The 13,459-nt window shown below is 38.2% G+C and overlaps 1 protein-coding gene across 1 annotated transcript in view; it reads left to right on the forward strand.

Annotated features, from left to right (window-relative positions):
* Positions 1–13,459, forward strand: part of GRM7 (glutamate metabotropic receptor 7) — a 754,621-nt gene that overhangs the window by 235,542 nt on the left and 505,620 nt on the right. Inside the window, exon 2 of the mRNA XM_059662903.1 lies at positions 9,763–9,979. Coding sequence (XP_059518886.1) covers positions 9,763–9,979 — 217 coding nt within the window. The remainder of the gene's footprint in view (positions 1–9,762; positions 9,980–13,459) is intronic.

Raw genomic sequence — 13,459 nt, forward strand, 5'->3', positions numbered from 1 at the left:
CTTAGATGCCTACAAGCATGTCAAACTCATATTAATTCACAATGGAGACTACATTTTTGCTGCGGCACAGACCCAGTTACCTGTCTGCCAAATGACCATTTACTTACCTGCCTTGGTCCCTCCCAGAGAACCTAGATTTTTTTTTTTCTGGCATCTGGGCATCCATCCTCAGAGGTTGGATCATAAGCTAATCATGGCAGTCTTGTTTATTTTTGCCAGTGTCTGGAGAAGGGAAGATCATGGGACACAATTCCAGCCAATGAGATGTCAGAGAAATATGATGAGGAGTAGAACATTTTAGAAAAACAAAATTCCTTCTGGATTAAAAGCCAACTGGATGAAAAGAGAAAGCCTTTTTTTATAGAGCCCCCTACCCCTGCCTTTCCATTTTAATGATGCCAGGTGACACATGATGAGAGCACTGGGAACCGCCTCTGAGTCTGAGACAAGAGCTGAGAGAACTTCAGAGAAACAAACCAATGCCCCTGCATTGTCAAGTCACCAAACCAACCTGGAAAGCAGCTATATCCAGATTTATTTAGTGATTTTGTTATCTAAGTCACTATTAATTGAGTAATATGTTACCTATGGCCAAAAGCATCTTTGCTCATGATTTTCAAATGCCAATAAAACTCTAACATTTGTATAGTCCTACAATGACGGGATACATGAAAGAAAATTTAGACACAATTTCTTTCCTCAAGGAGTCTGGTGATAGAAGAATGAGATGAAAGCCGAGTAACAAACAGCAAAGAATGATGCGTAGCAGGAAAAGGGGACCCTTTGCTTAGAATGAGGGCAAATACCCCAAAGACATTTTCATATAATCAATCTGGATATTTAAGAAATACTCCTAGAATTTAAATGAGCAAAGGTATGAAGTAGATATTTCAGACCTATACAAAGCAAGAAAAGGCCACAGAGAAGTAAATAAATTTGTCCTACAGAATTAAAGGTGGTGTGGTAAATTACAGATATATTTTGGAATAGATTGAATGTTTTGTGTGTGTATTTTACTTGGTACCTTATCTACAGTACCATCTAAGTCATTCTCTTTTTAAACTGTTTTGTTTTCTTCATAGTATCTCTCTGTGTGTGTGTGTGTGTGTATTAGATTATCCTATCATCTAAAGCTGGTTCCTCATTAATTATCACATTTATTGTATTAAATTGTATAGATTTTTAAAAAGTGGGTGATACACTACTCGAGTAATATTTTATTATCTGAATTAAGTGGTAGAAAATTATTTATCAAGCAGAAATCTTATGAATCCTCTTTTTGTTTTAACAAATAGTCACGCACTGCTTGTTTAGTCAAAATGTGAGCCATATGAAAGCTAAAGTAAACAGCATTGCTTTCCCCCCTCTTGATAAGGGTGAAAGACTAAGTAAAGACTTTTTTATATCAAGTAAGCCTCTTTCAGGGAATCAAAGGATCAGTGCAGATTCGACCTCGTCTTCGGAACTTCTACATCTGTAGCCTCCTCCAAGGAGAATGAATGTGCTGCAGCCCCACCAGCCCCAGAAGTGGCTTCTGAATCATGAAGCGGCGATTACATCACGCTCAGTAGCAATCCTGTTAAGTGCACTGTGTTGTGCTCTCGCTCTTGGAAAAGTGGAACTCACAGAGGGCATAGCACACAGGGTACCACGATATTCAGTGAACTATAACTCTCCATTTTCAACCATCCTAAATAATCAAGATTTGGGGACCACAGCATACTTAAAAAGGTGGCAGCAGTTCTCAGAGAGAAAATAAGTTTGGATTTAATTTCAGTTTCTCCTGGAAAAAGTCTTTCTTCAGCGGAAGAAGCTCCCGCCCGTGCCCTGGTAAAGGGCTGAGCATCCGGGCAGCATTGTCGCCGTGCCCTCTACTGAGAGCCCCGCTGAGGGAAGGTGCCTGGGCAGCACAGGGGGCTGAGATAACTGGGAAAGCTTGGCCAGTGGAAAGGAAAACATGAAAAGTTTAGAGAAAATATGGAAACCATGAACTGTATAGAGTGGTACAAGCCGTTAAACGCACCTCCTTTCATTGGCACTTTGGGGTGTGACCACGGAGTTCTGACTGCAGCTGTGCTTTTACGGACACCTCTCCTCTAGCCCAGTGATTCTCAACCCTGGTGATTTTACATCGACACCCCACCGTGCCCCCAGGGTATTTTGCATTGTGTGCAGTCAAGTTGACTGTGACAGCTGCAGGACTTGCTTCTGGCATCTGGTGCCAGAAGTCAGGGATGCTGCTAAGCATCCTGCCACAGCATAGGATTAGCTGACTTCACGTGTCAGTGGTCCTATGGTCGAGAAACCCCGCCTAACAGGAATTTGGAATTTTTATTGCTAGTGGGATATCTCAGAAGACATGCATTAATGTTTGGTAAAGGAAACTTCAAGGCGTACACTCTGGTTCTGGGGGCCTGAGAGAGAGAGAGCTAGGATCATATTTAACAAACATGAGAAATATTTTTAAAAACCACTTCAATTACTTTTTGTTTCTTAAGACATGGTGGTTTTGAGGGAGACTGGCCAGAGATAATTCATAGACATGTAGGATTATCGAGGACCCTGAAAGGTCATCCAAATAATGTTGCTTCTTTTCATCTTTCTGCTCCTCTAGAAAAGTATATGCTAATGATTTCGGTGTCCTCATTTTGGGAGGGCCAGGTCTCTATTGTGCTTTGTCATCGAATGCTCTGGAGATATGGATGGAGGTATTTCTCCATCTACAGAGGCCTCTGCGCTCTTACTAGATATACACACAAATGCAAAGACAAAGGAAAAAGTTGCAATACTTGATGGTATTCTCAGTCATGAGTAGTTTAAAGTTGAGTGAAACTCTAGATTTTAACCTAATTGAAGATCTTTACTCAGTACTTTGAGATAAACAAATGCTACCAAAAATTAGAGTTAAAGTCCAGCCATCCTCATGTAAGCAGAGATGTTAATCTAGGAAACAGATATGTAAAAATCGGAGAGAATGATGCTCCAAAGAATGATCCTGAAAGGGTTATTCAGCCATTTCCCTGTTTTAGGGATCCATATCAATAAAGCTTAATAAGAACTAAGAGTGAAATTACTGCTAACTGTGAACTTAATAATGCCTCACGGGAGTTCATTTAATATCTCCACAGGTACACTGAAGCATTGTCTTAATTGCACATGATACTTCCAAAAATTGCCTTTTGCAAGTTTTGTGGGAACTGCCCTCGGAACAAGTGTCAGTACTTTCTGTGTTGCCTTTCCCGGCCATGCAACTTCCCCCGAACATGGACCCAGAGCTCCCTGCACCTTTCCAGAAATTAGAAGTTCCCAGGTGACTGACCTTGTCATAGGTACTGCCCTTGTGCTATCAAGGGAAAGAAGCTCAAAATACATGAAACCAATTTCAGATCTTTCATTTTTTTTCTAAATAATTGATTTCTTCTTTTTATAGATATTTAGAAATTTATGTTTATTAGAATCAAGTTTGTGTGGAGTAGTGGGGATTTTTAAAATATTTATGAATATTACTGTAATCTAGTCCACATCTAGACTTGGGTCTTCAGTTATTTTGACACAAAGATGATGGCTAAAGGGGTGTGTTTCCAAGCTCATGAGATCCCTCAGCCTAGTGTTCGACTGTAGTGATTATAAGATGAAATTAAATTTAGAAGCGTTTGATCTTGTCCACACTTGGGAAATGAAAATTCCATCACATACTGATAATATTTGATTTTGTATATATTAGAAATTACAGAATTATTTTCTTTAGATTCTCTTTCCTTTTTCTTTCTATTTTGATTTGGTAATGGCAATCTATAATAATAAATGCGTAATATATTAATTAGACCGAACGGCCAAACGGCCTTCTGGGAGACCTTCCTGATGAAGCCGGGGCCGCCGCGTCTGTGAGGACCGAATCCCTTGCACGAATTTGATGCATCGGGCCTCTAGTGTTAACATAAAGTCATTTACCTGGAACTGAGGATACTAATTCCATCTTGCATCTGATAGCCAAGCCTGGTTCCAGATGGGAGAAAAGCTATGGAGACAGCAGGGCAGAATCACCCTGTTTAAAATGAGAAATCTAAGGATGTCTTGAAGCCTTAGACTGAACTCTGGGCATGGTGGTATACGTTGCCTGGAGTGCTAGGTCTCAGGCCTCGGAGAAATAAGAGTGAGAAGCCTAAATGACTCCCTAGGTCCCTTTACTTTTGTAGCCTCATCTAATGTCAACTTGTCCTACATCTCAGTGACGAGGAAGGAAATCCCAGGGAAACTCATGCCAAGGTAGAGAAAGGGCGAGAAAAAGTGTTTGCTACCCTGCCTAGAGCTGCCTGCCCAGGGCAGGGGTGACTTCCAAGTGCTGTGGAAGCCACACTATGTATATAAGGGATTCTGTTTTCTCAGGGTTATTCCATTCATTCATTTACGGGCTCATTTTTTCATTCAACACATACTGATCAATCAGGCTCCTGTTCTGCCCTGGGTACAGTGCTATCCAGTGGTGATAAAATGATGAATAAGGTAATTGCTCTCCACAAGGGGAAATAGTCTCCCAGAAAGGAAAGAATAAAAAACATATAGTTTTACATGTTTAATGACATGTTGTGACACTTGTTACCAAAGAAAACTGCGGTGTTCCAGAAGAACTGATCAACTGACCTTGGTAAACTCATGCTTTCCAGGGCTAACTTGGGCAAGGTCAGGAGAGGGCCTTGAGCTCCTCCTAGTGACTGGTTTGTGCCACTAATTAGATATAGTTTTACTTGTGATTATTATTATTTTTTTTTAGTCCATCAGGAGAATTCACTCCCCACAACGACTTGCATTGGTGAGACTTGAAAGTTTTTACAAGATGTAGAGGATATAAGTTATTTGAGGGTCCATTTTAATTATTCTTGAAATCAGTTTTCCCCTAGTCTTCTTTCTCTTAGATTTACAGGAATTCTTAGGGCCTTAAACATTTATGTATGTTAATTAGAAACAGTGTGAATTGGGCTCCGCCCTCCCCCTTATTTTAAGAACAGGATATAGGATTGGCACATGTTGTATCTGATGACTTGAAGAATGATGGTCTTGCTGTTTTTGTTCCATTTGTTTCTCAATGTTTAAAAAGAGGATAGTTGGCTGCTACATAACTTTTAAATGATGACCAAGATGTGAGAAGTACTATGTTTCAAAAACTTGATTCCTTGAAACTGATTTTTCATCTTGCCACCACCTGATTCATGTCGTAGGAGAAAAAATTGGAAAAACTGAGATTTTTGTTTGCAAAAGATAATCTTTGAAGGATGGTAATTTTTCAACTATTTGAAGATACTCATCTTAATTTGACTATGCATTTTAAGATAAGAAATTAGAATGAATGTTAGTTGATTTTAAATGCTTATTGTAGAGAAATAGGAAAAAGACAAACTATTTCCATTACTATCATTCTTATTTTCCTGTAAATTCTAGCTAATGTAGTTAGAAAAGAAAACTAAATTAAGTCTTATAATGTGGCTTGCTTACCTATAAATCCCAAGAAAATAAACTGAAAGCTATTAGAACTAATATGAATTTTAACAAGGTTATAAGTCATAAACTAAATATACAATATTAATAGATTCCTACATACCAGTAACATAAAAATAAAATAAAAATTTGATATCATTCGTAATGTAATAAAAATAATAATTATCTAGAAATAATGTCACCCACATGGAGACAATGATAAAATTTTACTAAGAGGAAAAAATGAATAATGGAATGGGTGAAAAATATTTTCCCATAGGGAATAAAACATTATAAATGTATCAATTCTTCCCAAATTAATTTTTATATATATGTTATATATAAAATGAAATTCTCATCATAATCTTAATGGAACATTATTATGCTAAATTGAAACATTTGTGCTAAAGTTCAGCTGAAAAGTTAAACATGTATGATTACCCATGGTCCTTTTCGAAAGAACAGTTATGCAGAGAGAAGGTGTTCTAATTAATCTAGCCCTAAAAATTCTAAGTTTATAAAAATGAAAACAGTACAACACTGCCCAATACTTGGTCACAGACAAGTGAAATAGTAGAGAATACACCCCGAGACTGGAGGATAGCTAAAGGCTTTCATATGTGACAAAAGATGGCCTTTCCTGTCAGTGTATAATGAGTATTTAACGTATGGCGCTGGGGCAAGTAGTTAACCGTGTGGGAAAAATATATATAGATGTTTGCTTTGCCTTATAGTACAACCTTACAACCTCAAGTAATTTTCATATAGGGAAATATTTAAGTGTCAATCTGATTTATTTCTGTCACTTTGGTGAGGGAGAGTCTTCACCAGTAATCTAAGAAAATAGTCATTTATGTCCACAAGGACTTGAATCAACTGTCAGAATATTTTTTTTAACTTCTAGTGGTAATGGAAACTTGAAATATGTTTAAACATTTAGCAATGAAGGTTAGGTTTATCTTAGGCTTAGTTAGTAGAATATTATGCAACCAGGAAGTGAGAGAAAGAGAAATGAAACTAGGGAAGGGAAGAAGAGATTAAGATTCATGTTAAAAAAATATTTTTATTGATTTCAGAGGTGAAGGGAAAAGGAGAGAGAGATGGTAACATCAAAGATGAGAGAAAAATCACTGATCAGCTGCCTCCCATACACCTCATACAGGGGATCGCGCCCACAACCTGGGCATGTGCCTGACCAGGAATGAAACCATGACGTCTTAGTTCATAGGTAGATGCTCAACCATCGAGCCATGCCAGCAGGGCAAGACTCATGTTTTTTTGCTTAGTAACATTTATGTGCATACCCTCATGCACACAAAAATGATAAAGCGGGATAGCAAATGTTAATAGGGATAAAGGCATTAAAGATATTTTCTTGTTTCGTTTCTTTAATTTTTTAAAAATAATGTATATTATTATTTTTCTAAATAAAAGTCTAAACTGTAAACAAATATGATGGCTTATAGATGTTTTTAATTCTATTTGATACTCATCAATAGCACCATTTTTGTGTGATAGGCAAAAGTTAATGATGTAAGAGTAAAGAATAATAAAATAAGATGAAAATTTAGTCTTACGAAGATTAAAGCTGTTTTTTAAATTGGAAAAAGGAAGATTCAAAGAGATATGGAACATTTATTTTTCTATAGTTGAAGTTTTATTATACTAAGTTATCTTCATCAAAAGATCAATTCTGCATTTCCATAGGAGACTGGCAAGAAAAAGGAAGTACAGAGATCAAGGAGAGTGTGTAAGTTAATCACTAAAGATGACTAATAATAATTTGGTCAGTTGTAGGTACTAGTTACAACACACACTGCAAAATAATTACTCCGTAGGCTTAAACATTAGTTTGAAACCAAGTAACTAAATATGCAGCATCATAGCTAAATAAGTACACAGCAACATATGCAAGGTTACATACATTCTTCCAGTCCTTCATCCCTAATTCTAGGAGGGATATTCTTATAGCCTCAATATGTGTTTTTAGTTTAGAAATGAAATCCAGTCAGTCTTTCATTCCTTAGTCTAGCATCACTTAAGTCTCACTGGATATAGGGTGTTTATATGACCCTAAAGGGACATATGAGTCTTAAGCCAAGAGATATTTCTTGTTTGTAGTAGGAAAGATGGACCCCAGATAGGGCCCATTTTCAAAGGGTGCATGGAACTGAGGAAAGAAAGCTGCTTCCCCAGGGTTTTCATTACTGAAATTTGGGGCGCAGTTTTGAAAATGCATTTGCATTGGGGCACTTTACAATTCTGATATTTTGCAGCAGCTACATAAATGCAGATTCAAGCAGGGGGCTGAGTGTATCTTTATTATCACTCTTTCAAACGTAGAAAGGGATTTTGGCAGGAAAGACAGCTGTGCAATTGCATGAAGCTTTTCCATTTCCACAAGTTGAAATTGATGTAAATGTGTTGATATGCTTGGCTTCTTTCCTTTTTATTTCTTGTAAGAAAAGGTCTCTCTCCACCTCTCTTTCCCCTCCCTCCTTCTTTCCCTCCCTCCCTCTCTTCTTTACTTTTATTTTTCTGCCCAAAGCCTTTATTCAGTTGGTATTTTCTTTTTCTAAAATTTATAACCTCAGAACTATAAATGAAACATAGGGAACTCAGTCTATGAATATCTATAATAATAAAAGCGTAATATGCTAATTAGACCAGACAGCCGAACAAACCTCTGGACGTCCTTCTGGATGAAGCCACAGCTGCGGGGGCTAAGGCAGAGGCAGTTAGGGGTGATCAGGAAGGCAGGAGAGTGTTTAGGGGTGATGAGTCAGGCAGGCAAGTGATTAGGGGCGATGAGGCACGCAGGCGAGTGGTTAGGGGCTATGAGGCAGGCAGGTGAGTGGTTAGGAGCCAGTGGTCCCAGATTGTGAGAGGGATGTCCGACTGCCGGTTTAGGCCACCCCATAGGGCCTAAATATTTATCATCAGGATAAATATTTAGTTGGACATCTAAAGTTGGACATCTCCTAAGGAGTCTGGGATTGTGAGAGACTGCAGGCCTGGCTTAGGGACACCCCCTCTCCCATGCACAAATTTTGTGCACCAGGCCTCTAGTATTTATATAAGCTTTAATATGGCATTTAAATAAAATGTTTGAACAACAGCTGAGAGTGACCTGTAAAATAACTTAATGTATCAGTAGTCAGTGCTGTGGACAGAAATTGGCCTGGACTCTAATAATCTATGGTCCTTCATTGTTTATGCTTATTATTAAAATATTTTAGTAATAATTCATCTAAGTATCATAGTTAAGAGTTCAGAAATTTGCATTGGGCAGTTTCAAGTTTGAGGACTACTCTCTGACCTACAACATTATGACCTGAGATAAGGTCATATTCTATTTTCAAGTCTCATCTCCTCTTTGGTAAAATGAGTTAATAATAACAGAGTGTAGTATAATATATATAGTATGGTAAAGAATATTTACTGATGGTTAGGTAAGGTAGTGCATATAAAACTTTAGAACATGAGTGGAACATAATAAAGAGTTGAATAAAATATTATTTCTAAAGCAATAATGATAGAGATATGTAAACATATGTTCTTAGAATGTTGAGGGCGATGTTTGTGATAAAATGTTACAGAGAACTTGGGAATCCACTTGTGGGGAATGTGTGAACTTAGTAAGGAAACCCATGCTGTTCTCTGTTTTGATTATCATCACCCCCTTGTATTAAGTGCCCACCCTGTCACAAGCATCTAAGCCAGTGGTTCTCAACCTTCCTAATACCGTGACCCTTTAATACAGTTCCTCATGTGTGGTGACCCCCAACCATAAAATTATTTTCGTTGCTACTTCATAGCTGTAATGTTGCTACTGTTATGAATCGTAATGTAAATATCTGATATGCAGGATGTATTTTCATTGTTCGCGACCCACAGGTTGAGAACCGCTGATAAGCAATGTACATTTATATCCTCGCCCCTCAAAACAATCGTATACTAACGATGCAGCTAAGTCATTGAGGTGAAATAGCTTCACGAAAGTAAACACGAGTGGAAAAAAACCCCGCATTAAACTTTGAAATCACATCTTATCAAGAGCAAATCCATTTTTATTTCCCCTCCACCTCACTACCTCTCTAACTGAGGAATTACTCAGGTAAGGACCCACCAGGTGACTTTCCCACTGGGTGTGGGCTTTGAGTCAGGGTTGGCAACACACACATCCTCTTCGGAACTCCAGTTCTGTATTTGGGAAGATTGTTGTCAGTGTAAATGAGCTTCTCGCATCCTGGTGGTTTGCCCTCATGCGGTGCTTTCTTGTCTTTTCAGATCCCCCAGATTAGTTATGCATCAACGGCACCTGAGTTAAGTGACGACCGGCGCTATGACTTCTTCTCCCGCGTGGTCCCACCTGACTCCTTCCAAGCCCAGGCCATGGTAGACATTGTGAAGGCGCTAGGCTGGAATTACGTGTCCACTCTCGCATCTGAAGGAAGTTACGGAGAGAAAGGTGTGGAGTCCTTCACACAGATTTCCAAAGAGGCAGGTAGGAAGAGATTGCAATGATTAAGATGACCCTCTTCACATGTCTGTGGCTTCCAGGGTTCTTTTCAGACTTCATTAAACAAACACTATAGATAATCGCCATATACCTACTCTCACATTTCCCACTGCCTGTGAGGCAGATCTGCAAAGTCTTTGTTGTTTTTGAAGAGAATATTTTCAAAAGTGTGAAACTTAAGTCACTTAAAGTATGAGTGGAAGTGATGCAGAGAAGAAAATAGTTTCCAAAATCAATATCTTACTTCTGTGTAATGGATAATAGTGTGGATTACTGCTTATATTTGGGAACCTGAGAAAATGTGGCTAAATGTACTTCTCAATGCATGCTTTCTTCCTCTGTTCCTCTCTAATGATGGGAGAATTGTTTAGAATTATGAGAACCCAATCACGGCGCCACTTTGCTTTGGAGATGAATAACAGTGATGGCTCTGGCTGACTTGGTCAAAACAAAATCAAATAAATTATTTAGATAAATAGTCTTCGAAGTATTAGATTATATTGAGAAAGACATCTGTATTAAGTAACAGTTAAAGAAGATTGTTTATGTTTATTTAGCTCAAATTGGAAATAATGGGCTCAAATGTTTGGCCAGTGGTCTTCCATTGGGCGATTTTGAAAAAATGAGACAAAATCACCACACTTAGGAATCCTGATGATAAATATTCAGGCTTCCCCACTTGGAAATATTGGATCAGTGTGTGTGTGTGTGTGTGTGTGTGTGTGTGTGTGTGTGTGTATTTAATATTCCTGTATAGGTCTTATGCTAAAATCAGGTTCTCAGTTTAATTTGTAAAAATTTTATCCCCTCCCAATTGTTATTGATCAGAATAGTTAACTAACAGTAAAGGCAGACAAGCAAGGCAATAGAAACAGAGGTCCTTTCAATGAGGAAATATGTCATAAATTCCGAAGTCCTGGCTGTGATGTTGGACTATCAGACTGAAGATATACTTACACAGACAATGGTTCAGGGTATGGCAACTGAAAGAAGGGAGTTAGGACTTGCTTGTAAATCCCACGATTTTAACTCAGTGCCTCATCATTAGCTCTAATTGCAAATATTCACTGGAGAGCTGGGCCATTCTTAGGTTCTTCCTTATCACTGAAATACTCTCACTCTTAACATCTTTGACTGGGTGGCTCCGAAGTATGAATAGGCCTCATCCTGAAAGTCATTTCTAAGTCCAAATAAACAAACACACGCCAATTCAATGGTTCCACTGGCATGGCCTTGTGTTTCCAGTGTCTTCTCCCACAGCACTTGTCCCATGTTAGTCTAACTTGCTGTTACTGCTTTATTGTCCGCTAGACTCTAGAGGAGACCTTGTCTGTCTCATTTACTATGGTAGTCCCAACTGCTATGTTTATAAGGGAAATATTTTGTTTATTCAGTTAGAAACTGTCTGATTAGAAAAGATATCTTAACTCTGGCAGTGTTATGCTGAGATTTGTACCACTCTAATAATTGCCTTAATGAAGCCCTAAAAAGATGCCTAATCATTTTTTATAACCAATACTTTTATTTTTTTCTTGGTTCCTTGAATCCTGCTTTGACCAAAGTAAGGCTAGAGGTTGACTTAGAAATATGAACATCAATGCCAACAGATAAGACATGATGAAGAGAAAATAATCATGTAAAGCTCAGAAGTAAAGTTCAGATACCTTCTTGCTCTGTTGATGCAAATGGCTCTCCCATTTAATGCTGAACTTCTTACTGGACAAAGCAAAAAGCATGACACATTTTTAATAAAATTGACAGTGTTCACAAGATGAAAATTAACACAAAAATTATGTTAATTTTTCAGTCAAGCACAGGATCAAGACAGTTGTTTTCTCTGTGTCTTTTATAACAGACTGAGATAGACCTGTCTATAGACAGGTTAGTGATGGATTTTATATGGTTGTTTTTTTCCAGTTGTCACTTGGTGAAAACTCAAGATATAAAATCAGAGTCCATTATGTAATGACTCTGCCAAAAAGGACAAAGTCTTTGTCACATGGGCTGAATTCCCCAGCTTATATGTTTAGTTAATCTTACATTGAGATGATGCAGCTCAAAAGTAAGGATTGTATCATTGGCAGCCATTGTGGAAATAAGCTTCTAGTATGAGGGCCTCTCCCCTGGGGGATGAGAGTAACTGTAAGGCCAGCTGCAGGAATGCAGGGGCCGGGAGGGTCCAGGAAATGTCAGGCAGATCCCTTCCTCTTCTCCTCTAAGTATTAGGGTACTTGGTGTGTGTTTATAATACATATCATTGGAACCGTATCATATGTGCAGTTTGTTTAAACGAATTCCCTTATTACTTAGCAAACACCCTTGTGCCCCCCGCCCTCCCCAAGAGAAAAAGAGGAAATGCATACAGAAAAGATGTGAAAATTACAATGTAAATGGTGTGTGGTAAGTTACTCAGCGTGTGTATTACTTAGGGAAAACCTGAGGTGGGAAACGTGATCTATTGTTTCATTAGTCAGTTTTGCTTTTGTGGGTCTCTCATGATGTGAGCGCCTTGCTACCGCAAAGGTGACTCTAGTATACAGAGATACATACTCAAATTCTGTGACCCCTGAAAGATCCAACTACTTCCCCTGATGTTCAGTCAAAGAAACAGCAACATAGTCTAATTCAGATTTAAAAGAAAAGAAAAATGTATTCTACTGGAATTTCTGGGAATTTTAGAGACTCTTCAAGGAAATTTAAAATGTTTACATTTTCCCTTTGCCTGCTGACTATGGAACCTGACTCTCAAGAAAGATGTGATCCCATGTGTATGTGTAGGAGAGGCAGTGTGTCATAGAGATAAGCAAGTGCTATGGCTCTCCTTTATCAAAGTCTGGTAGAACAATTGAAGACAGTGATGTCAGGGAAAAAGTTATCCTTCAACAGGGGGCCATCTAATTTGTTTGGAACATGGAGGCCTGCATACAGTTTCTTTAAATTGTCTCAGAGAACCTCAGTGATTCTTGTCTTATGTGTAGTCATGGAAGATTTAAATATACATGGAGGGATAAACAAGTCCTATGGTGTCAAGAAAGACCTGAATTTGAGTAACGGGCTCCATCACTTTTGTGCTGTAAAACTTTTGGCACACTATTTAACTTTTCAAGCCTGATTCCTCACGTAGAGAATGAGAGTAATGATGCCTACTTCCTCCAGTAGTACAATAAATAAGGTCATGTACAGAGAAGCACTTAACACCCAGGGCTAGCTGATGATTAGTGCCTCACACCAGTTCCCTATAAATCAGTAGAGCTAGTGTTTGAGTTTGAAAATAACTTGACATTAGCTTTTATTATAACTACAAGGTTATTTACATATCAATACATATAAATAAATATATATATATAATATCTGAGTCATTCTAAACTAATAAACTTTCATCATATAAGAAGCATAAGAAGAAAAGAAAGTGAACTATTCGCATTGTCCTATGTATGTGGTGTGTGTGTGTGTGTGTGTGTGTGT

Source organism: Myotis daubentonii, chromosome 14, assembly GCF_963259705.1.
Source record: "Myotis daubentonii chromosome 14, mMyoDau2.1, whole genome shotgun sequence".
Taxonomy (NCBI): Eukaryota; Metazoa; Chordata; class Mammalia; order Chiroptera; family Vespertilionidae; genus Myotis; species Myotis daubentonii.